The following is a 27,102-nucleotide window of genomic DNA, read 5'->3' as shown; positions in this document are numbered from 1 at the left end:
ACTGCTGGAGTGCAGTGACAACTAGGCTGCCTATGCAGCAGTAAGAGGGCGCTTGTACTTTTGAAACTGGTGCTACATGACCAGAGAAAACAGAGGGAAAGGGCTATTGCATTCACTTTTGCTCAAGAGGTAAGAAAAACTACACCTACCATAATGCACTGCACTAGCAGGACCAACGCTCCTTCTAGTGGGAAACATAATTCAACCTTGGCTTTTTTTCTACAGAGAGTATGGCAGCCAGCTGGTAACAAACAATCTTGAATTACAGTGAAAAAGTTAAGCTGAAATATGTTTCTGGAATCATTATAGGCAAGAAATAGGCTACGACGTCGCAGAATCTTGGTTCATATTTGATCAGCACTGCTAGGTTTTACCACTTTGAAACTCACATCTACTATCGTGCCAGATCACAACACTTCCTGCCCCTGTGTGTTTTCCCTTCCTCTTAATGACTTCACCTGTGTCTGATTGACTGTCCCGCCCTGATCAGCTTCACCTGTGTCTCGTTAGCCTTCCCCTCACCAGAGTATTTAGTGTGTGTCTTGTCTTCTCTCAGTGCCAGTTCGTCTTAGTTCCTTGTGTGTTTAGCATTCTAACCTTTTGCTTCCCAGTGTCCTTTTCTTGGTTTTTGGATTTAGCCTGTTGACTGACTCTGCCTCATCCCTATTGGATTTGTTTGCCCTCACTGAAGTGTACCGAACCGACCTTTTGACCAGTAAAGACTTATTTTACCTGAACTTACTCCAGAGTCTTGTGTTTGAGACCACACCTAGTTCAACAGTTGTAACAATAACAGCTGAACAGTGCACTTCAATATCTTTCTGAAGACAATTTAGGCAATACAGTAACAGTATCTTGTATCTCAGTATCTTTTAGTTGATCAGCACTGCCTGGTTTTATCATGTGATCTGAGTTTGGTCTACATTTACGGGGGGGCGGGGGTCTCTCAATCTGCTTCTATACTCTTTTTGTCCGTGGTGAGGGGCATACAGATATGCAGAAGTATGATCTGTAGTTTGGGCAACAGCCCTAAAGCTGGCAAAAAAATTTGAGCTGAGAGATAAGCGGGGAAATCAGGGCACTGGTAAGATAAAGGGAAGTTTACCACACTTCATTTACACATACTACCCACAATGTTATGACACAAAGCTTGTTGACAATTAGCAAAGTGTCCCTTTGTGTCCCTTGGTTTGTATATGTACCCTCATTTCATATTTACCTTACAGACACAGAAATGTCACTGATCTTCTCATCTGATTTTGTGCAAGAAAGCAAATACAGTAAGTGCACCTCCCAAAAAGCTGAACTATTCCATTACAAATGGTACAGTCTACAGTCTATGTCATTATACTCTAATATAATGAGAAATATTTGTTTTACTGTATTATAAACAATAATAAAAACACAATGCAATGAAGTAGAGAAGGGAATGAGACATATATTTTTTCCACAAAGTGGCTCAACCCATTTTGGAGGTCATTACACAGAGTGAGTTCTTTGCTGACTCAACACAATCCCCAACCCTTGAGAGCCTTTGCGATTTTGCCTCTTTATATTTATTCCCAATGAAAAGCAGTACCTAGACAAAAATAAGCAATAAAGATGCCATGCATATCACAGTCTCAGCTATATCTTAGACAGTGCATTTTCGGATAAATTCTCCCTAAAAGAAGCTACAAATTGAGCATCAGTGCTGCATGCGGGCTTACTGCAACAACCCTAACCAAGACGACACTGTGTGTGGGTTTGTGGACGGCTGGGTGGGATTCAACTGCGGTTCGTTATGTCTCTGGAGACTGCAGGCCAGGGATGGCGTGTGTGACCATGGAAACAGTGAAGCCTTCATAAAAGCATTGATCCAATAGGGATGTGAGCCTGTCATCACTTTTCTAGCTGAGTGAGAGATGATGTCATGACCAGCTAAACTACTTAAAGCCTTCATCCCTGCTAAGATGCTTCTGAAAGCTCATCGTGACCGAGCGCACAAGTCAGAAGGGCAGAGATGTGCATGGACTGTGATGTTTGTGGGTGACAACATTGGCAAGTTGAGTCTTAGCTGAGCCAGTGATACAAGTGTTCTCTCATTACCATGTTCTCAGGCATTACAGGGGCAAGAGTCTGCTGATTGCATAATAAATGCATACTTACTGTACTCACTGTTGATAATCACTGGGATAACTCCCTGCTTGTATGTATATTGTAATTTGCATACAAGCTGTTGTGAGTGTATATAACTGTTAGTAGAAAGGAATTCAACTGTCTGTGCAAAATCAGACAGATGTTTACGTCGACGAGATTATGTCATCCAGTTGGGGATTATGCTGATATTAATGCACAGCAGGCAAGTCACTCTAATTATTTTGTCATTGCATTATGACAAAATTATTCTTCCAGTATAAATACACATGTCACGTTCTTGTGGTATGTTGTTGATGTGCTTGTTTACATCTAAATGAGACCATAGTGCGTCCCATTTGATCTCTATAATCAGCAGAATATTATGTCAGCCTTTGGGGTTTTATGTGGTTCGGTCGTGGTAATGCCGTCACCATATGACACCAGCTGACAGCTGTGGGCAGAGCCAAGCAGCACACAGCAGAGCAGGTTAAATTAGATTTGCACTGTCTCCCTGCCATCCATCTCGACAATATCCTTCAAATGGGCACAATCCCAGCATTAGCAGTTACAGCCTGCCCAAGCTCCTTTGCAAATGCACAAAATTGCTTTGGAGCGGAAGGAGAGAAGGGCTGAGGGCATGGGAAGCAAAGGAAGGACAATGAGCGAGGGCGAGTGGAGGGTAAGGGGGTTTAGAGTGTTGAGGGCCAGTGATTCTTCAAGCACTGTATGAGAAACATAGGTATAAAACACGTCAAGTCGGCTCATCCCGAGAAGCGTCTCTGAGGCGGGTGTATCACCACTGTGACACTGCATTAACATAAATGTAACTAATAGATCTGTTTGGTCATTTGACAAAGACTGTAAGATGCATTCCTTTAAGTGGAGCCTTGGCAGTGGCACCATTCTGACAGGGCAGGCGTGAGATGAATTACAATGAATACGAGCTCTCTCTGCAATCCGGATTAAGGATTCCCGTAAGTGCCCATCCTGTAAGGCCCTTATAGCCCACACGTCCATATTCTAACAGTTACTGTATGTCCTGAACTCATAGCACCGGAGAGGATAAGGGCCTATATTAAATCCATATACTATAGTTGGCCACAATGTACAGTCTACATTTATGATTACATAATGCCAAAAATGCTTGCTATTATTCCTCTACTAAATACAGGTATTTGTTTTTGCATATATTTAACACCTTTTTAATGTTTAGCGATAGTGAGAAACACTACTGATATCTGTCTTTATCTTTCTAAAAATAGAAGCAACAGTAAATTTTACTTTTCTTTTGGTTTTCATTTTGATTTGTTAGCTGATTTATTCTTTACCCTTCTAACTTATTTAATTCTAAAATAAAATAAAAATCACTATTTATGGGTTCATAAAAAGAAACAGGTGCACTTGGCAGTTAAGTGGTCCATCAAAGGTCCATCAGTCAGTCAGTTGCAACAGAGTGCTCCAGGGATGATGTTATTTCTGTAGGCTGACGCAGAAGTTAACATCATCCTGGTTTCCTTGTCAAAAAGCCTAAAGATTTTTTTTTAATTGGATTTTTGATAATTGCAGAAAATCTTCACAAATGAACACCACTTTCATAATTATTAAAGTTTAAATGCAATCACCAGATGTAAAAAGCTCACATAAATAAATTATACAGCTGTCACATGACTTAATGTTGCCATCACAACAAGGTTGTAAAGCCGTGTTTGCTCTAATGGCATTTTAAGACACACAAAAAGCTTCAAAATTCATAAATGGGGTATTTACTGTCGTACTTCATGTTATACAATAAAATATGACAGTCTCGTGAGCTTGTGTGAACGTCAGACCTTATTTCAGGCATCTATCAAAAACCCATTGACTTCAAGATGTGGAAACCTTGAGCACTTAATTTGTTAAATAATTTCTGGGTTTTAGGATTCATTCCTGGAGCACATTATTAAAATTACCAAAATGATCAAGGCATGAAAATTACGCTGTGGTTAAGCTAAGGGACTGTTGGTTATTTGTAAGGGTAAGAGGGGGTGGTGCAAAACGGGAGAGGCATATCAAATAATTTTTTAAGGGCTGGGGAAGGACTTGTGTTTTTTATTTTGGCTGAGGTAAGGGAATTACAACTCAACATGGTTATATTTATTTTGAATACTCTCTGAACCCCAAATTCCGCTGGCGGGTTTAAAAGGCATGTTTTCTTTAAAAATCTCCTCAATAAAACCATTTGTCACTGCCAGAAACTGTAAAAACAGAAATTATCGTCACATTTTCAAATTTCTGATGGTCTTCGAGCACGTGATGCGTGACTAACGCTGTGTTCACTTGTGGACACTTGTCACTGCTGACAGGTATGACGACCTGCAAAATGAAAGCTGAACTAACCTTAACTTTTTTTTCAGCACTCAGGGGACGTGGTGAGACTTCAACCAATCATATGTTTTTGTTGCTAGCTGTGGTACTGTGTTATTAAGCTTAGTTAGCTGACACTATGATGGATTGCTGTGCACACAGAGGGATGTAATGGAGCAGCAAAATGTGATGTTAAAATGGGGCTCAAGCATAGACATTTTTTTGCCCAAATACAAACTTTAGATGGCGTTTAGTCAAGGTGCTTTTTGGCAAATAATAGACACACACACGCCTGTCACAATGTAACTAAGTTAATGAGTGTTTGAGCAGCACTTTAAAGGTGATTCTGGGGTAATTTAGCTGGTCACGCTGTTGCTGTGTCGCTCGTAGTGTGAATACAGCATAAGGCTTCCATCTTATAAATCACTTTATTTTGTCTCATTTATTTATTTTTTTTTGCACTAAAGAGAGTCTGTAAAACAACATTAAATTCTGTGCTCCTGCATGCATAACAATAGTGAAAAACCAAGCCTAATCAGTTCTTTTTAACCATATTCATTAAAAGTGTATTCACAGGGATAATTGAAGATGTTGTCTCATAAAATGAGAATTTTTGTCCTCAATAATCAAGATCTAAAATATGCCCATTCATCAGCATTAGAAAACAGTAGTTTGACAGATTAATTTGCACTTTTAAAGGAATCTCTATCTGTTTGCTGTTACAGAATTAAAACCCAAAGCCTGGAAATATCATCCTTTAAAGAAATGAAACCGTTTCTACATTCACAAGCTTTACGTTGAGCTGATCTTTTCTTTCATTTTGCTCATCACAACATCTCTGCAGAGATGACTCACATGGCTGCATGCTGTGTTTTCAGATGTTATGATTGGTCAGACATAATGAAAACACATCAGGGTTTTCGAATGAACTGAAAACATGACATTCTGATTGCCAAATCAATCACAGAAACTTCACACAATTTTCTAAAATTACATTTTGCAGCTCTTCTGCTGCACAACAGTGAAAACAATAAGCAGAGATTCTCCTCCCTTAATAATCTCCCACAACAATAAACTACAAGACAATTAGAAAAACAACAGCTTAATGAGATAAACACACATTAAATAGTACATTAAAAAACACATCAAATAGCGTGATATGATTTAAAACAGGACATAAAAGAAACACACTGTTGAGCACCTACCAGACAATTCCCTGAGCTCCAGAGCCGATGGGCTTTAAATTCTGGTAACGTTTTAAAACTGTGAAGGTGGAGTCTCCCACTTCCACACTGTAGAACTGGTTGTCCACTTTGCTTTTGCTCATGTTGTAATGTTTGGCAATATATGACACATCCACTTGTTTTCCAAAACCCTGCGAGAGGCAAGCACAACAAAAAAACTCTATTAGTGATGATAAAGAAGATTTATGTGTTTACTTACCTGGCAGGCAATAAAACATCTGGAGGGAAATAATCAATTTGCACAATAACAGTAAAAGGTACCAGTGAAATGCATATTATACATTTTATGTTATTAAGTTATTATTGTTAAAGGAACATTTCATCCCAAAATCAAAAATACATATGTTTGATTTTACCTGTGGTGTGATTTATCAGCCTAGATTGTTTTGATGTGAGTTGCTGAGTGTTGGAGATATCAGCTGTAGAGATGTCCCCTTTCTCTCAAATGTAATGGAACTAGATGGCACTCAGCTTGTGGTGCTCAAAGCGCCAAAAAATATATCTGGAAAAACTCAACAGCAATGTCTCTTTCCAGAAATCATGACCTGGTTACTCAAGATAATCCACAGACATTGTTGTGAGCAGTTTAATGTAGAATCTTCTTTTTGCTGTTGAACCATATCACTGTGCAGAAGGTAGCATGCATCTACTGCTAGTTCATCTAGCACCACTGAGCTAGCTCAGCCAAGGAGGACGCCATTCATGTTTAAATCTCATGCTGTCACAAACAAGAGTCTCTTGTCCACGAGAAGATGCACGCTTCCTTCTGTGCAGCTGTACGGTTGGTAGGTGTAGTTTGGTATAAAGAAAATAGTTCCTATGTGAAACTGCTCACATCAAGGTCTGTGGATTATCTTGAGTTACTAGGTCATGATAACTGCAAAGAGACATCAGTATTGAGGTTTTCAAATGTAATTTTTGGCACTTAGAGCACCACAAGCTGAGTGCCATCTAGTTCCATTATATTCAAGGGACTGCAAGTGACTTGCAAATGTGTCAAGTTAGTAAAAAACACACTTTATTTTGAAATTTCCAGCACAAAGCTTTATTTTGAAATGCAATTTCCTCCTGTAGCATGAGTGAATAACAAACAGCTACTTAACAGAGACAGCAAACTGCAAGTATGACGCTGAATATATTAAACTGTGTGGACCCCGAACTAATGACTAAGGAAAAATCTGGATGGCTGGACCAGTTGTGAACCACTGATTTAGACTGATAAATAGCACTACAAGTAAGATGAAAAATATGTAATTTTGATTTGGGGGTTTAACTGTCCCTTTAAATAATCATCCATCCATACATCAGTCTATATTTGTAATTTTTCCAAACAACAAAAAAGTGTGTTAGTGGTAAAACTGGAAAGGTAGACTAAACAGGACAAGACACACAGTACAGTTGAGCTTACACTTACACTGTTTCCATGCAGAAATATAAACTCTGTAATAGCCTTCTAATACAGTAAAGACATTAGTGCCACTAATGTCTTTACTGTATTCACTAGACTAAAGACATTATTCTTTTATGAATGTGCACATAATAATAATCAGGCTATAATTACTTGGGCAGAGCAGTTGAACAAACGGTGCCACAACAAAAATATCAGTTAATTACAGACTGAGTAATTACAACACAGCTCACAAACCAAACAAAGCTGTGCCACTGTGTCTCACTGAGGGGCACAGGTCTGAAACACTTCCCACAGACGCCATGAAAAATTTATATGTGTGATGTAATACATTTAAATTCAACATGGCGGGCAAGTCACCCAAAGCTATCATCTCATTATTTCAATACACTGGACTGCAGCCTTTGTACAGCTAGCTATAGTGGCTATTAAATATCAAGCTACACATGCATGTTTAAAGCAGTCATCCCATGCAAAGGCTCTAAATAATTTGAGCTACAGTGGAAAAGCCTGTGGCAAACCAAGCAGTCTTCACACTCTTGTGACATAGAATGCACAGTTCATGAAATTACATCCCCGCAGGAGTTTTGCAAACACTTCATCTTTTGAAAACATTTTTTTACCGTGGGATATTAACACCGCAGCTCCTAATCACGAGTGGAAATTTGCACATTAAAAATCCTCTAATCTTTATTCTTACGTAAATAATAGACTTTTTCACAGCAGACATTTTGATATATCATAGTAGGAAAAGTGTAGGTGTATTCAATAACATTAACAATGGCTGCATTCCATTTAGGGAAGGCCCTGGTATCATCCATTGTGGCTCGCTGGAATAGCTTACTGGAACACATAATGGAATTGAGCCATTGTTAATTGTATCATTTTTACCTGTGCCTTTCCTACTATGACCAGTCAGAATATCTGCTGTGAAAAAGGCGGTTAATGGTTGTTAACCCAAACTGTTTATTAATTATCTTTTTACACACAGAAACACAACAATACCACAACATACAGAGCAATGAAGGGGAAATGGAAGTGAATGAGTACTGTACCTTTTTTACCTGTAAGGAACACACACCTGACAAAAGGCTATCTTCACATCCAGGATTGGTTGGCTGCAGTTATATAAGAAATGTCTGCTCATAAATACCTGGAAGACACAAACAGAGAGAGCCAGAGTTACAAAGTGAGTGTGTGTGTATAGTGTGGACATCAGTAATAGTAACTTACAGCCTAGGCATAGATTTCAAGGGCGACACGAAGGACTTGTCCCCCTCAACATCTAGAACATGTGCATTTGCTACCCCGAATAAAAACATAACAGTAGCAGAGGACTTTTGTTTTGACACACTTAAAGACATTTATACCATAAATGCACGCTGAAAGGGCATAAATTGGTGCCTGCTGTGTTGAAACTTAGCCTACAGTATGTGAGCTGCACATACTTGCATATAATGGGAAATGAACTGATCCCAAACATATAAATTCTACAGTCTAGATGGACACAGACAATGAAGAGTAGTGGTACATTCCTCAACACGTACATTCATCTGCATGTATATTCTATCTTGACGCATCAAGCTACCTAAATTTGTGTTTATTTGTTATCCCTTTGTTTCCTGTTTTATTTTGGCAACCATTGTCTCGACTCATTTCGGATCCCATGTCCTGTCAAGTTTCCCTCCTTTGTGATTTCTTGCCCCGCCCCAGTGTGTTTCACCTGTCTCATTGTCTCCATTGTCTTTATTTATCTAAGTCCCTGTCTTCCTCTCCTTTGTTGCCAGATTGTTTTTACCTTTGAGTGAGAGTTTCTGCGTTTCCCTTGTGTTCCTTGTGTGTTGTTGCCTTTTGACCACCCTTTTTGCCTGTCGAGTTGGACACCTTTGCCTGTGTTACTGATAACCCCTGTACCAACCTAAGCCTGATGAAAGACCTTAAACTTTTATCCAAGTCTGTGAGTCTGCTTTGTGAGTCCATCCCCAGTTTGTGCTTGACACATCCATCTGGATTTATTCTGAATCACTTGAGACACATTACATATAACAAACATTAGAGTCGTTGAATTTATCATGGTCTCTCTGCGTAATAAAGTCTTGTGCACCGTGATGAAGTAGTTGTTCGGGCCTTTGCACTTCCATCTTTCCTGACGTGGCATTGAATGCACTGCTGTGCTCTTCCTGCTCTGTCCCCATTATTCTCAATAAAAGTGAGAAAAACAACAACTACCTGCCGCTGCCCATTCCTCGAAACACAAGAATAGGCCAATATAATCGATTCTTCATCAGACTACAATATAGCATGGCTACAATGACCAATGTCTCTGTGTTTCAAGATGCTGGTGTGACCTGGGTTGAAAAAGCAGCCCTGAATATAGCTGCAGCCTTAGGGGAATGAAAGATTATATGGTAATGTTTGTTGATGACTTCCTGGCAAGCTGAAGCCTAATATATCTCCTCCTCGTACTCCTGTTTATCTGCAGTAAGGCTGATATCAGAACATCCTGTCAACATGTCACTGCTTTCCTTTTGTTTTAAGCCTCATTATATTAGAATACTTTTCAGTTTCTTGCTGAGAGTTAGATGAAAAGATTGATGCCATTCTCACTTCTGTCCGCTAAATATGAAGCTACTGCTAGCAGCCGCTGAGCTTATCTTAGCATTAAGACTGGAAACAGGTAGCCTGGCCTTATCCAAAGGTGAAAAAAACAAAATCCACCTATCAGCACCCCCACAGTGAGCTAATTATCACTTTAAGTCTTATTTGTGTAATCCGTGCAAAAACAATCAGTTGAGGTTTTACAAAGGGTTATTTGCGGGACTATTTCTTAGCATGGTCTTGGTTTAATGACTGCACGATTAAACAAACATACTAATTATTGGCCTTTAGCAGCTCTGTCTCTTAGAAATTATGTTTATATATAACTAATTTGAAAAAAAACAAATGCATTTTTGAGGGAAAACGTAATGCCGAATTACATTTCCTATTAACATAATGAGGAAATGTTAGTGATTAACATACCTAGCAAGTCCCAGAAACATTGATACAGAATATATTAGCAAAACGTTCAATGACAGTGAGCCTAATTCATCTGTTTTCCACCAAAACAGGCAATCTTGCATACACTATCCATTGGTAGTGACGACAGCATGATCTTCCTCAACTGTTATCAAAGTGCTTTGTTGCCTAAACAAGACAGGAGTCTGGACATGTATCTTAGATTCTGGCATAGGTGTAAATTTCAGGGGCGAGGGGACATGTTCCCTTTAATGTTTAGAACATGAGCATATGTCCACCCCAATGAAAACATGAAAGTAGCAGAGGACTGTTACTTTGACAAAATTAAAGACATTTACACCATAAATTGATGCAGAAATGGCACAAAACGGTGCGTAAAAATTCACCAGAGTGCAGGAAATTAAATGTTTGATGCTCTGGCAAAGGACCCCAAAACCCCCGTCCACTGTCCAATGTTAAAACAAAACCTACGCCCTTGGATTCTGGTGTCACAGTGCTGCACTTTGTATGTCCATCATTCACAGTCAACAGTTTTGGCTTCAAAGGTGCTGGTAAGCAAACTTTGGTTCCTGCCTTTATGCTAAGCTAAGCTAACTGGCTGCTGGTTGTAGCTTCATATTTAGTGCAGAGACATTAGAGTGGTATTAGTGCAGCATGAAAGCCAATAAGCTTGTTTCAAAAAATGTTGAACTTCCCCTTTAAACAGCCATAAGCTTTAATATGTTTCCATGTCCTCTATATCTTTTGATCATTCAAATTAATAAAATCTGTTACATATAAGTTGTCCAGCTCCATATATCTGTGGATGATTACAATTTTAGCACCACACAAATACATAAAAAATAGCCTGGTAAACATTTCACATACTGTTTCATATTTTATTCACACTTACATTTTATCACTTTGAAAGTAAACTAATTAACCTCTTGAACCTTCAGGGGAACTATGAGTCATGAGTTTGTTTAGAAAGTATGCACTAGATAATGTGTGCAATTTCCCTGGGTTATATTTAATACTGCTATCATACATGAAGCAAGATTTCAAAGAGCTTGTACCACCCGGCATCACATTTGCATAAAAGTAGCACAGTAAGTTTTGCCAAAGCTGGGAAGCTTTTACTGTGGAGGAGCAGCTAATGGGTCAATTTGGTTTAAATGTAGATTTGTACATTTTCTGGTGCTTTTTTTTGCTGGCAGACCAATTCAAAAGATTGCATGGGAGGAATAAAGAGGAAAGAAGGAAGCTCTGAACAACAGTTGCTCCCACATTAAGCAGGAGCTAGACAGGTGGCCTATCTATCGCCCACAATGACTCTGACTTCAAGGGTTTTCCAGGTAATGAAGCCACAGTATGCTAATGATCATGTCTCCTGAATAAATTGATATGTGATGTTAATGTTGGTATCGAAACTAACTGAAAAACAATGTTTGCTGGTCTAGCTGGAGGGGCTGTGTGGCGACAAATGTCCCCAGGTGGTTTGGCATCTTTCACAAAATCTAGCAGTTGAAAGGATGTGGATTTTTTCCAATTTGCTCTCAGGAGGTAAATGTAGAGCTTTCTGGACACAAATGTATCACTTAGCCCCACCAGTCCTCTAATAATGTCACAGTCGAGGCTTTGGTGTCTCTGCTAAATCCAAAGGGAGCAGGGCAGCGTTAAAAAAGAGATGTGGGACACAAAGGCGAGAGATTTCTGGTTTGGCCTATTTAGCCCGACCTTTTCCTTCAAACATTTGCGGTGTCAAAGTATAAAGTGATGGCTGACATTCCTACTGTCTGCATTTTACCACTGAGTGTGCTGCATTGGTATGATCCATATACAGAGCAATGAAGACAAACTGATTCACTACAGTGCCTGCATTCCCAGAAGAAAAAGAATACACAGACTCAAATGAGACTAAAAGGAAGTACAAAGTTAGAAAGATGGTACAGTTGAGAGGAGAGAGGACTTAAGATGTGATTTTTGTGCCCAATTCCTCAACCCACTTTTGTAATTTCACATCACAGCTGTATGACAAACATCACTGCCACCACATTAACCAGCACAATATTTGCTATTAATCTAACAGGCCAACACTGGAATAAGCCCCGCCACCTAGCTAGCTACATCTGTGTGCTTTAATCTTTTGCCATCTGTGTACATAACATATTAAACCTCTCACGTTTGTCTTCCAGCAATACACACTGTAATATTTCAAACACCACCATCTCTGGAGATGATATTAGACTGTGTGGGCGAACGTACGTAGCATGCAAGTTAGTGCTCCATTCATACACTAACACTGGACAAATATATCTGTAACTGTGCTGTCAATTAAATGCTGTTTTTGATAGAGTACATTTTGACATCAGGATCAACAGATTATAGCATCGGCCTGTCACCACCAACAGAACAAATACCTGACCAGAATATGCTCATATCATAGGTGAATTATGAGGCAAAGGCACATATATGCAAAGGGCCCCACCACCTCTCAGGAGCAGGAAGCACAGACTTTGTAGTTGCTGTGCATCTTTTTGTGGTTTCGTGTCTCTTTGTAGTCGTTCTGTGTCTCTTTATGGTAATTTTATGTCCTTTTTTTTGGTTGTTCCATCTCTCTTTGTCGTTATTTTGTGTCTCTCTGTGGTTGTTTTGCCCATGTATTTTTTTTTCCTCTTCAGTTTCTTTGTACCTCTTTGTGGTTTCCTCCTGATCAGTATGTGTTATTTTGAGTGACATTTTGCAGGTGAAGGCCAGGGGGGTGCCTGACACTTTGGGCCTCTGGGCCTGTGCCCAGTAAGCCTGTTTAGTAATCCATCTGTGACTCATATACAGTATAATGACATTTAGTACTGTGCTAATAAAAGACATGGTATAATTTCGCACCCCTTTAGTGAGAAAATCAACTTACAACAATGTGCATGTAAATCCTTATAAATATTTTTCTCATTTCAAGTGAACTGGGTCTTTTGTATTCACTAAACCCTGGTGGATTATTTCCGATGTGATGTAAACCCTGTATGTGTTTGAACAGAAAATACAGAGCCAAACCATAAAACTATGCAACACATGAACTATGCAGCATCTCAACTGGATAAGACCGTGAACATATTACGTTGGAGTTGTCGTTTTTGGATAATTTACACAGCTAACAGTAATGAGATGAGTAATGAGAAATAGACGGACTGATTTGTGTCATTAACGGGAACAAAGATGTGACGAAAATCAAGTGACACTACAGTTATTTATTCCCTTTGTGGAGCCGACAGCAGGTTCTGTGCTTGTTTGTTCGGCCCTGCTCTGACCAGATTCTGCTGATAGTGGTTTGAAATGCTGCCCTGGTTGCAGCTGAAACTACACTCAGCACCATTCCTTAAAATGCCCAGATGTCATTCTGACTACAATATGCCTCATCAGTAGTACAAGCAAATGACAGGTGATGGAGAGGTATGGGCATCGTTTGTTATGTTTTCAACCACATTTCAGCTGAACATGTAGCCTAGTCCTTCCATTAAGACTGTGATTAAATGTTAAAGACTGTCAGTTAACTGTACGGTGAGGATCAGTAGGTATAGGGGTGTGACATATAGGCTCTTAAAGGAGCAGTTCAAACCAACATTCTCTGACCTTTTGTGCTATTTATCCATCAAGATTTTTTTAGTGTGAGTTGCTGCGTGTTGGAGATATCAGCCGTAGACATGTCTGCCTTGTCTCATATATTGGAACTAGATGGCACTCAGCTTGTGGTGCTCAAGGTGCCAAAAAATACATTTGAAAAACTCAACAGCAATGTCTCTTTCCAGAAATCATGACCCAGTTACTCAATATAATCCACAGACCTTGTTGTGAGCAGTTTCATGTAGGATCTTCTGTCTTTCTACAAAACTACACCCACCAACCGTGTCACCATGCAGAAGGAGGTGTGCATCTACTCATGGAAGAGAGGCTCAAGCACGTGACAACACGAGATGTAAACATTAATGGTGTCCTCTTAGGTAGCTTGCTCAGTCGTGTTAGGTGGGCTCGCAGTAGATGTACACTTCCTTCTGCGCTGTGTTACAGTTGGTGGGTGTAGCTAAGTAGAAAGGAAATAATTCCTTGATGATTTGTGGAAACAAACATTACAAGAGACTCGTGCTCATGACAGTGTGAGATGTAAATATTAATTGTGTCCTCGAGCTAGCCAGCTGTACCGCTGGCTAGCTCAGTGGTGTTAAATGAGCTAGCAGTAGATGCACACTTCCTTCTGCCCAGCGATTCATTTGACTGGTGTAGTTCAGTAGAGAGAAAATAGTTCCTTGGTGAAACAACAAGGTCTGTGGATTATCTTGAGTAACCAGGTTACGATTCCTGGAAAGAGACAATCCTGTTGAGTTTTTAAGATGTATTGTTTTGGCATTTTGAAAACCACAAGTGCCATCTTGTAATGTGGGGTTAAAAATCCCTAAGGAACAGTATTTCCTAACTTCATAGGTCTAGTCAGTGCTTCTAAATTGTTTATTAACTCTAGTGGTGTACTGTTTTAATCCCAGTGAAAATACAATGCCCAGTTGGAACCAATAGTAAAACTATACTTGCTACTTTTTACTAATTTTTGATACCTTTCTCCAATAATACTGAGTTTCAATATTCCAGCCTGTGGATATTCTCATTTATCCAGGTCAATTCCATTTTGGCAACAATTAAATCGTAGGCAACTGGACTTTGATTTTGTCTAGAAGACGTTTCGCCTCTTATCCAAGCGGCTTCATCAGTTCTCAACGCATCGGTCTGACTAGTCCTCACTAGTCTGACAAACAGTGGAGTAAGACTCAGGTTTTTAACCTCTGTGGAAGTGTACACCCACCACCCTCATAAGACAATACTTCGTTAGTGGAGTTTCACTGGACCATTGTTTGGGTCAGGTGAGTCACACTAGTGAACGACAGTCGTTAGGAGTGAGTGGGGCCACTGGTGAGCAACAGTCGTTAGGCATAATGTGTGGTTACCAGTGAATGACTGTCGTTGTGTTTCTTTGAGCCACTTGAGGTTAGTTTCGGGCAGTCTTTGTTGTTCAATCTCTTAGGTACAGCAGCAAGGGCCGCATTGTAAATGGGGGATAGGTGGTGTCTCAGGCCACCTCCCCTATTTAGAGACGGCTTCTCTATTTTAACGTAGATGGATTCTTTCACCCCTCTTTCGAACCATCTGTCCTCCTTTCTGTCTCTCCTCCTTTGCCCAAACTTGGGCAAACTCCTCAGGAGGAGTTTGCCCAAGTTTGGGCAAACTCCTCAGGTCCAGTTTCTGCTGTTTATTTACATCTAAAGGAGAAGGCTCACTCCTTTGAGGACAGCAATGTGAAAATCTTGGACAGAGAGGACAGATGGTTCGAAAGAGGGGTGAAAGAATCCATCTACGTTAAAATAGAGAAGCCGTCTCTAAATAGGGGAGGTGGCCTGAGACACCACCTATCCCCCATTTACAATGCGGCCCTTGCTGCTGTACCTAAGAGATTGAACAACAAAGACTGCCCGAAACTAACCTCAAGTGGCTCAAAGAAACACAACGACAGTCGTTCACTGGTAACCACACATTATGCCTAACGACTGTTGCTCACCAGTGGCCCCGCTCACTCCTAACGACTGTCGTTCACTAGTGTGACTCACCTGACCCAAACAATGGTCCAGTGAAACTCCACTAACGAAGTATTGTCTTATGAGGGTGGTGGGTGTACACCTCCACAGAGGTTAAAAACCTGAGTCTTACTCCACTGTTTGTCAGACTAGTGAGGACTAGTCAGACCGATGCGTTGAGAACTGATGAAGCCGCTTGGATAAGAGGCGAAACGTCTTCTAGACAAAATCAAAGTCCAGTTGCCTACGATTTAATTGTTGCCAAAATATTCCAGCCATCTCAAAAGCCGTTTTAAAAGAGTGAAAAGATGACATGGTAGCTTTATCTTCAGTGAAGGAGAAGAGAATCAGAGGAAGATATTGGTATTAATTAACTTTTGCATGATATGAGCATCAACCATGGTCTCTTAAAAGTTTTCTCTCCTCTATACAGCTCTTGAGTCTTGCTACAGAGCATTGCTGAGTGTTGCATCAGAGTTTAGAAAGTGACGGTGCTTCTGCAGGATGTACAGGAGTTCCAGACTCTTTGCAGTATAGATTGTATGTAAAATTGCCAATTTGAAGCAGTCTGTTGGATGTTACCAGCGCTGGCGTTTCCTTCTGCTGGAATTGACTGCTCATGTCTGATAGCGTACTTTGAATTTACCAGCCTGTGATCACAAATTCAAACCAGTTTAAGAGACAATTTAGAGCCAAAGCAACACACTCACAGTCTTTGTCTGTCTCTTTCTCTGTCTCACAATACACATTCAGACACAAATGTATTACACAATCACAAAAGGTCGGGCCTGTTTCACTGATGAGACAACCATTATTAAGAAAAACACTAAAGAAATTCAAGAATGAAACAGAAAAGACGAGAGAGGAGGTTTTAATTATCTTGAATGGGCTAATGCTTATTACTGATACAGCGGCAGACCATTAATCTCCAGTGCTGCATGGCCTTGCTGATGCTGAATTGTGCTGTGCATATGTGTGTGTGTGTGTGTGTGTGTGTGTGTGCATGTCTGTGTGAGCACTCTGCAGTTGTGGCTGGTCCTTGGTATTTGGATCCTGGGCATTCTGTTACATCTGCACTCATGAGCACAACAATGCCTCAGGCAAACCAATGATCACTCTGCATACTGGGCCAGCAGCAGCTCTTAATCCCAGCATGATCTGTTGTAGTACACTTTTCGTTTTTGTTCCACCTGCTAGTTTTCTAGCACACACCTGGCAACTAAGGTGTGTATCAGCCTCTAATTGAATGGCTGGAAGACCAGGATTGAGAGCCACTGATATTAAAAATATACAACAGCTTAAATGATCTACTTTTGTTGAGTTATGGTGGAAAGCTTCTATAAATTGTATTCTATTAGAGTTAATGTTGGGCTGCTGTTTAGACTCTGGACATTGCTGATTTGTCAAACACAGGTGCCACTAACAACATAAACTATGGTGTGTCAGAGACAGGGGGCTGCTATGTAACAGAAATTTTGACTTACAGCAGGTTCAGCACAAATGTAACTAATGACATTTAAAAGCTCAAATAAGATACACGACTGAGGCCCCGTCTACACGTGTGCATATATTTTTGAAAACGTACATTTTCCTCTACATTTTGGCTCTCATCCACACGCAAATTTTTAGGTTTTAGGTCACTAAAACAACAGATTTTTTAAAATGCTCTGTGTATCCATTTGGACATGCAAAATGGAGCATTCGAGAAACAATGATGTCATCTCGTCAGCTTGCGCATGCCCACAGTTGCTTTGTGAGATGAGCATGCACCAGAAACAGTAACAACAATGGCGGACTACCTGTTTGTTTACGTTCTGTTAGCACTACTTGGTCTAATGACTATTTCACATCTTAACTCTGCATTGCTGCACCACTTCACTGATGAACGGAGGCGTCTGCTGCGCCCAGTGTTATGTGCTCCACCTCAGCATCTGCGGTTTAAAGTCTGCCAGAAACGACAGTTTTGGATCAGGCCCGGTCGAACCAGCAGACTGTGGGCTGTTTTCCAGAGTGGGATTGTTATCAGTGAGAAGTGGAGGGAAAACTTTGCATGTCCAGAACATCATTTGTATCTTTGAGTGAGCTCCCTTGTTCTTATATCGAAGGGGAACAGTAAGGAACAAGGGAACAGTAATGAGATGTTTTGAACATTTACCTGTACAGTTTACTACCTTTGCGATGAGGGGAGACTGATGAAGACAAAAATATCTGTATACATGTAGACGAGGCCTGAGCCAGGATGTGTAATACCAGGGAAAGTTGTTTACTACAAATGTGGTTTTCCTGCTATGACATGTCAAAATGTCTGCTCTATTAGCTAACATTAATGTGAACATTAGTTGCACCTGTGGTATTTCTGTAATGATCAAAATGTTTGCATTGAAAATATGTTTTCGGCAATGAAACAGAACACCCTCTGTCTGATGGGATAAGAAGTTAAAAGTAAGACAAATCGCCCTCATCTCCATCCCTTAAATGGTCACACATTTCCTCCCAAGCATCACATTACACACTATAACGCAAAACCCCCATCAGTAAATAGAAAATCAGTCCTAAATGAATGACAGTTTTCAGCTATTGTCTTTGTATTCGGAAAGGTTTCTAGTATGTTTTCGCATAATGTAGCCTTATGTCTGATGAACCCAGTTCAATCAGCCACAACAGAAGGAACAGACCCTACAATAAAATGCAAACCACCCATATAAAGATTTTACTATGTCAGGGACAGTAGCCAACAAAGTTGTGGATCTATGAGTGTGCTCAGCAGACAAAATAAGACTAACATGCTATATGGGTTGTTGCAGACTAATTATTAATATGAAATTCTCACAGTAAAAGTGGGAGGTTTTTCTGCTTTGGCACAGCAGGTGGGCACCTTCGTCCAACATCTGATTTAGAGGTACGGTAAGGTTAAAAACCTACACACTATCACTGAAGCACAGGATATGAGATATTTCCCGTGTGTCATGAGAGTCTGTTTCATTAGTTGTTAGAGACGTGCAGCCAGGGGAACATGTCATGCCAATATCTACTGAAAATGCCTCTGGACTGAAAGGTGTGTTTGACTAGAAACTGATTTCACAGAAACAGTGTTGGTGAAATATTTCAAGTATAAATATAGTTAACATTTTTGTTGGATTGCTGGGTGAAGGAACATCATGTGTGACAGCAGGTGTTTGAAATCTACAATAATGAGGTGCATCCACTATCACTCACCCTGCCTGCAGTATGCATTTACAGACTGTTCCTGACTCAGCGTAGCCCACAGTATCACATATACAGGAAGACGTCATGGTTCTATATTTCAGTCACTGCAGTCCTCATAGCCTAATAGGATTTAAACAGACAATGTTACAGACAGTTACAGACAATGTTTTATGTCTGCATTAAACGTACAGTGTGTGAGATTTAGGGGCATTTAGTGGCAGCTAGTGGTGAGGATTGCAGATGGCAACCAGCTGAAACGTCTACAGGTTTCCTTCAGTGGTCTTTGTTAAGGAGGTTTTTACCGGGAGCCAAATTATCTGAATAGGTTTCCTCCTCTCCAAAACAAACAGACCCAATGATTAAAACTGGTAAAAAACACTGGGGAAAAAAAAGCAATTTCTCGTTACAGATAAGTTCTTCTTCAACCTTGTTTGGCATGTCTGAGATGGGCTGCTAGCCCAGCGCCTGCTAATTAATGTGTGCTCACCATTCTTCTCTGATAACTTAAGATCCAGACGTTCAGGAGGTTTTCATCCAGAGCCGAATTATCTACAGAGATCTCCTCCTCTCCAAAACAAATGGACCAGCTGATTAAAACCGGTGAAAACACTTATAAAGCAGTTAGACGTTACAAATCAGTGTTTCTCCGATGCTGTTCAGCATGTCGGAGATGAACCGCTAGTCCAGCACCTGCTAATGTGTGCTCACCTTTTTTCTCTGATAACTTAAGGTCCAAACATTCAAGAGGTTTTTAACATGGGCCTAATTGTATTCAGAGGTCACTTCCTCTCCAAAACAAACAGACCCAGTGATTTAAACCAGTAAAAACACTGGATAAAGCAGTTTCACATAAAAAAAATCAGTGTTTTTACGACACTCTTGTAACAAATGGGGTTCTAACTGAGAAAATCTTAATGTCCCTATCTAGAACCAGTGTTTGTTTTGTCTGTTCTGGGCTACTGTAGAAACATGGTGGTGCAACATGGCGATGTCAGTAGATGAGGACTCACTCCCTGTGTTGATATAAATGGCTCATTCTAAGGTAAGGAAACCACGATTCTTATTTTCAGGTGATTATACGCGAAAGAAAACATTTCAGAAAGCTCCCCTAAATCCCACACACCGGACGTGTAATCAGCTTGATTGACTGCTATGATAAGACACAATGTGCCTATCTAAACATCCACTGCACACAAGTGTTATTGTTTCCTGTCGAATCCATCTTTGCTTCCTCTCTTCTCACCACTCTTCCTCCTTCTGTCATGCGCTCAGGCTTATACACATTTTGTGAATGTCACAATGCACACCCACAACAACCTCCATCTATGTCTTCATTCTTCCCCTCATCCGATGAGAGCCTGTGTTCTCCCTTTTCCTGCCTGTCTTTTGTCCCTCCCTCGCTCCCACCATTCCTGCTCCCAGGCTCCCAGCCTCGCTGCAACCGGCTCCCCTCCCCCTCCCTCGGAGCTCCATTGTGAGTGCTTGGTTCAGCAGCCTCAGCCTCTCCTGCAGTATGCAGCCTTGCCTTGCCTTTGCTGTGCAGCCCGAGCCAAACGCAGCACAGCCTCCCGTTTGGGCTCAGGGGAGGGGAAGGGAAGCACTTCAAACTGCAGATACAGCCAGGAAAACAAGACAGCGACGACTCCCGAGCTCATCTACAGGCTGTGAGAATCTGAATGTTCGCTGACATCTTATCGATTTGTTTCTTTACTGAAGAAAATACGCTCATCCTCTCTGTGCTCTTGTCTGTCGCCTCACTCTCAAACCCTGATTCACTTTAAGTAAACAACAGTCATGTTAGCTGAAAAACTGCTTACACTGCAATTTTTCTGATAAGCCGCATGGTAGCAACATGTACAGCTTTGGCAGGTGCATGAGCCCAGTCATCTCACTTACAGCTTTTTTTTTTTTTTTTTTACGGAATCTACAGAATGAGAAACACATTAGGTAGAGGAAGGACCAGAGCACTGAACCACTGTGCTCTCTGTAAAACAACCTCCTGAATATTCATCTATAACACATAACATGATAGAAATATTTCATTTGACATCACAGAGCTGTCCTGATGCCATGGTTACAGAAGATAATGTTTTCTAAAATAGACCACTGCTGCCAACTATTCTCTCAATATATTTTTTCTACACCTCATACTTGATGTATTGATGCTTCTCAAATGGCCAAATCACTCATATGTGCATTCTTACAACAAAATGAATCATCTTCCATATCTGCTGCTGTGCCTTTAACTTCAGCTGTGTTTAATAACAACCATCTTTAACGAAAGTGTATTGAGACAAAGTTTGGCGATATAAGGCATTTTTCCAACATTGTATTTAGTCTGGAATTAATGCCCCCTCCGAAAGCCTTTGATGACCTCTGAGCTGCTACAATGTCCGACCCTCTGTGACTCTTAAGTCTCTTTACAGATGTGCCTCGAGGAGATTGGGACAGAATCTAACACAGCTTAAAGTCTTGCACTCGGCAATCTGCAAAAAGCAAATAAAAGCTGCATATTTGTCCGATCAAATTCAATTATGTAACTGTGCATCTCACTCTGTGGGCACATTTCTCTGTTTGTCTGTCGTGGTGCAGCCTGGGGGAATCAACTTTCATGCAGCAAGAATTTAATTTTATTTGTAAGAATAAGGCTGTAGTATCACTGACAGAGTGTCCCCACATGCAGCTTTCAGATCAGATCTTAATATGGTCAGACAAAACAGTAATTGTCCCTTATAGTAATAATAATTATGTGTAATTTAATGCCAGCAGTTACGATCATAAAAGCATTAAGAGGCACATTTTGATCAACATCCAGCGGGGTAAATAAAACTCAAATGTGTGGAAAAAAATGTATAATACTGTGCCACTGTGTTGGCTTAATAATACGAAGTCAAACTTAAGACGTTACTATTCCTTCACAAAGTTGATGCTGGGTGACTTATGTCCTCACCTACATATATATCTATATCTCTCATACAACCTCCTTCTTAACTAAAATATCTATCTAGCTTCTTTTCTCCTCCTTGTTTAGTTATGTACAGAGACATCAGTTAAATTGAATTAATCTGACTTAATATCTGAGCTACCATTACTACAGAGACAGACCACCATAATTCACAGCAAAGAACAATACTCAGTCAGGGTCATTTGGCCATGATAGACTATGCCAGTGTTCCTCAGTAATCCATCCTCTTCTAATGACGACTTTGACCTTCCATATAATCATGAGAGCCACAGCAGAATGGCCCCCAAAAGACTGATGAGGACGTGTAATTAATTGATGGTCAGCAAGAATTGTTTTGGAGAAAGTCCGCAACTTCTCATATTCAGCCTCTAAAAACCTTCACACCAACTATCCTGAACCAGGATTATTTATTTTTTTGGTCATTTATTTTGTTTGGTTAGGCTCCTTTACTCTGAAAACATTATATTACCATGATAGTTCATGCTGTTATCGATGTTTCTAATAGGCATGGGACAACATGAAAATTTCATGTTACGATTATCCTAGCATAAATAGTTGTGATTCACAATGTTGTCCCGCTAGTTGTTGAAATATGCGTAAACTCTAAAAATGGCACCACAACTGGAATCACTTTACCCTACATTTTGTTGAAAAACAAATATTTCTATTGCATCTCATATAGGACACACTTTTTTTGTGAACATCCTTTTTTAATGCAAAACAAACAATCTAACTATTTGAATTAGCATAATGTCTTTCAATATGAAATATGCCACTGCTTAATTAACATATTTTGAATGTTTTTTAGATCAGTATGTATGCAGCCTGTTCTTGCAAAGTGTCTTTTATTGTTGGTTTCCCTCCAGTATCTTTGGGGCTGTTCATAGACTGTATAGGGCATAGCTATCGTGACGTCACCCATTGGTTTGTGCAGCCTTGAGTCCAGTATTTCATCCGTCGCTATCTCGGTTGGACAAGAGGGTGGGGCTGTGGTGGAGCAAGGGGTGGATCTAACTCATAGACTATAGCAACACACACAGTCTGTCACCCAAGCGGCTGCACCCTTAAATATCCATAACCTTGACAGGTAATAAAATAAAGGCTAAACAGGTGAGTTATATAAAAATTCACCCCTGTAAAGCTGTCATAAACAGCAAAATTATCTATGAAGACCAAACTGTTTTTGTACAAAGCTGTAACCATGTTTACTATTGGTGTACAGTTGAGCACTTAAACATGGGGGTCTGTAAGAGGATCCAGAGCAGGCCTCAAGTGGCCCTTCAAAGAACTGCAAGTTTGGGCATTTCTGTGTTGGCTTCATTTTTTAGCCCCAGCTGTAACCACTTGGTGCTGCTTGACACACAAAATTCACAATTACCCTGATAATGGAAATTCATCACAATCAACTTCTTGTGATGAATTTCTATTTTGTTTGTTACTTTTTGATTTTGCAATCTGCGACGAAATCATATCCTTTCCCATCCCTAGCTCCTAATTGTCTTTGTGAATCCTACATTTTAATGAGGATGCTGGTTGGTGTCTTCCAGGCAGTGCCACAACACCAGAATTCATTTAAATCCTATAGACAATTCCTTATCCACCTCACTCTATAGTTAAACCATGACCTCTATCAATTTCTAATACATTTAATTCCTATCAGTTTCTCATTATATCTACATTTTTATGTTTCTTTTAAAGATCAGGTCAATCATCACAACAGAAATTGGCAATAACTTAGTCTAATAACTTGTTCAAGTAAAAACTCCCAACATTCCCCGTAGTATAAGTTTACTTAAAGGTCTAGTGTGTAGAATTTAGTGCCATCTAGTGGTGAAGTTGCAGATTGCAACCCACTGAAACTCCTCTCATGCGTCAAGCATGTAGGAGAACTACGGTGGCTGACACCAAACACTAATGGTCCTATGCTCCAGTTAAACTGTATAAATGACTCATTATCAAAATGATTATTCTTAGTTTCAGATAATCAAACACTGATGAAAACATAGTTATAAGTATTATTTTCTGGTGCTTTTCCCTGTTTTACACCATTGTAAAATGAATATATTTGAATTTCGGACCGTCAGTTGGACAAAACAAGACATGTGAAGATGTACTGGTGGACTCCAGAAAACTGGGATGAGCATTTTTCCTGGCATGTTACAGACCAAACAAATAATCAATTACTCAGAAAAATAATCAGCAGATTAAGTGAACATAACCGTTAGTTACTGCTCTAATTCCTTACTTTGCTGATTAATCGTGCCTGCGATCCCACCATTATCTCATCTTAATGCATTGCCTTACTTTGTTACATAACAAAGGATTAGTATACTGATGCTTTAAAGTCTGCAAAACAAAATGGAATTAAAATGCAAGCATGATCTCTACTGCGAGAAAACATCAGTCTGCTGTTGGCTATTTCCATTGATGATTCTGTATTGGATAAACAAGTTGCCTACCTAAAAATCAATACCAGTGAATATCATTTTGTGTAGACCTGCAGAGGCCCAATAAAATAGATTGTTTTATAAACTGAAGCTACTTTCAGCAGGAATATTATAGAACTATTCAGGACACATGATTTGCCACAAGCCAATGATGTTGAAGAGGATGAAGAGAAGTAATGTGAATCTGTTTATCTATTAAATTGCTCCGTTCAGCCCCCCTGCAGAAACACCCATAAAAAGCTTTGTTTAATTGTTAAGCGTGTTCCCTGCAGCACTTTCACAAGCATGGAAGCCTGCTCCTGAATTATTCAGCACCCAAGGTCACAGCGCTAAAACCTCTCTCTTTTCCATCCTGTACGTGGAGAGTTTGTTGTGACTCCTTTAAACCATCACTGACTCACTAGCAGCACGGCACAGCACCAGTAATTAATCCATGACTGTGGGCATGCACCAAAACAACTAGGTGGGAGAATGTGAAATTTTAAAAACATATATAAGCCAAATAACAAAACGAAAAGCTGTTGTTTGTGTAAAAATAACTGAAAGCTCAGTTGATGCAACACCTCTGTGTACTTGTACCTGTGCAATCAGCATAACTGGCAAGGCTGTTTTACAGTCAAAAGAAATGCCTTTCCAATAATCCATGAGCAGATGAATGCCCAAAACAAATTTAGAGAAATTACCTTCCTCTGTGGCTGCATCTCTTTTAATCCAGTGTGTCCTGCACACAATGTAACCCACATTAGGGTGAATAACATCCAGTCCCCTCTGCATTATGAGTTCAGTTTAATGACAAAGCCTCCAGAATTCACTTCACTTAACATGTACCACAAACACCAGCATCAAAACCACCTCTACTGATTAAGAAAATCATCCTTAATTCACACTGTTGGGACTGTTTTCCCGGCACTTGTGATGGATCTGAGGCTGGTCCCACATCCCTGGTGAAGTAGTGATGGTCTGCATAATGCACAAGGTGCGCAGCTGACTTCTGAGGGGGAGGAGGGACAAACTCTGCATGTAGGCCTACAGTATGTAGCCCATGTAAGCCTTGTGTTTTGAAGAGCATCATCCATTTGCACCACCCCTGCACTCCTAATCAAAAATGCATAACGTGCTTCATAACAGTGTTTATTCGCCCTAAGAGCGACCAGGATATGTGGCTCACACAAATAAATGGTGCAGATCTTAAAGTCAGAATATTACACAACAAAGAAGTGGTCTGGATATTACGCTATTTTGTGATGTTATCTAGATGTCCGTTTAGGGACAAAGTAGTGATGTTAAAGCCTATTGCAGGGTGTCTGTGTGGAGGGAGATGGAGAGCGGATGGACAACATTTAACGCCATAATGAAATCCCCGCACAGTTGTTACAAAACAACAGATCCGCGGCCGTGACTGTATCAAGATGGGGTTGATTTCCTTTTTTTTTTTTTTTTTGTCCCTGTCCCTTTCCCACCGAAGCATCGCTAGTGGACTTCATTAACCTTCCCTTCCGATCAATATTCATCACTCCACCCTCCAGGCAGCTGGGGTGCAAGCATCGCACCCACATTCAACAAACCCACCCGGCCTTACCATTCCGTGCCAGCTGATGACGATCCCAGTCCGGTGACAGTCTTTTTCAAAACATCCCGACGAGAAACATTGCGGGGACCATAGCTGGAGGCTGACTTTAAACGATCATAAATAAAGATGGCGAAGGGGTGGGGGGAAAAACGACTCAAAAAAAAGGCGATGAGGAAAGAAAAAAAGCAGAGGTGGACGGAACCGAGGTTTGCTGATGCTGAATCACTCTCCCTCAGCTCACCACCTTGCAACCATTGTGCTGCAAGATGCTGGCTGTACCATTGTGGACCTACCAGAGCAGAGAGAGAGGGAGGGAAGAGGAAGGGGGTATAGGGAAATATGTTGCCATAGCAACCGATCAGGAGCACGTCTGACGTCAGAGCCCGAGCACCCGGAGAGAGAAAGAGAGAGGAGGAGATCACATGGAGGCTGTGTCTCTGGACGGGAGGGGCGTGTAGGAGCATCTCGGATCCCATCCTGTACCGTCCCGCCACTGCGATCATGAGGCACAGAGAGGGTATGGAGCCGGGTGTTATTAGTCCGGTTTGTGTCACCAAGCTGCCCACATCTCACATCTCTCATCAGCCAGCTCAGTCAGCCAGCAATGGTCATCCGTCTCAGCAAACAGAAAGGGAAAAAAGAAAAAGAAAGAAAGCAAAAAAAAAAAAAAGTGTATAAAGGCAATTCACATTTTATAGCACATTTCAGTATTCACCATTTTAAGTTAACTTAATGTATAGGCTACTGCATCAAGCACCCATGGATGGGTTACCATACAGGCCTACCAGACACAGGCCCACAGGCCCAAAGTGATAGTGCCCCCCTGGACTTCACCTGCAAAATGTCAATCAAATACCAAGCAGGAAGTGACTCAAATGACCAAAAAGGGCCATGAAAAGACCAGAAAGAGATGCAAAGAAACTGCAAAGAGACACAAAATAATTACAGAAAAAGGCAAAACAACCACAGGGAGGCACAAAATGGCCACAAAGTGACACAACATGACCAAAACAGACAAAAAAATGTTCAGAGAGACACAAAATTACCCCAATAAGACACACATTTATCTCAGAGAGACCCAAATGCCTACAAAGAGACACAAAACAACAAAGAAGACACAAAATTACACCAAAGAGACACAAAACAACCACTGGGAGACAAAATGACTACAAAGACACACAGAACTACAAA

The 27,102-nt window shown here is 40.5% G+C and overlaps 1 protein-coding gene across 8 annotated transcripts in view; it reads right to left on the bottom strand.

Moving 5' to 3' along the window:
* The window catches only part of mapk10 (mitogen-activated protein kinase 10), a 50,144-nt gene extending 23,914 nt beyond the window's left edge, over positions 1 to 26,230 (bottom strand). For 6 of the 8 annotated variants that reach the window (XM_049604299.1, XM_049604300.1, XM_049604307.1 and 3 more), the window contains exons 1-3: positions 25,921 to 26,230; positions 8,195 to 8,266; positions 5,667 to 5,836 (exon numbers count right to left, since the gene is read on the bottom strand). In XM_049604299.1, coding sequence (XP_049460256.1) covers positions 5,667 to 5,836; positions 8,195 to 8,266; positions 25,921 to 25,923 — 245 coding nt within the window. In that variant the 5' untranslated portion in view covers positions 25,924 to 26,230. Of the gene's footprint in view, positions 1 to 5,666; positions 5,837 to 8,168; positions 8,267 to 25,920 lie in introns of all 8 variants that reach the window. The other 2 variants (XM_049604301.1, XM_049604302.1) reach the window with 2 other exon arrangements.
* Positions 26,231 to 27,102: the final 872 nt, after the last annotated feature.

This window comes from Epinephelus fuscoguttatus, linkage group LG18, assembly GCF_011397635.1.
Source record: "Epinephelus fuscoguttatus linkage group LG18, E.fuscoguttatus.final_Chr_v1".
NCBI lineage: Eukaryota > Metazoa > Chordata > Actinopteri > Perciformes > Serranidae > Epinephelus > Epinephelus fuscoguttatus.
Note: the sequence above shows the minus strand (reverse complement) of the source record. Positions and strands in the feature narration are given on the sequence as shown.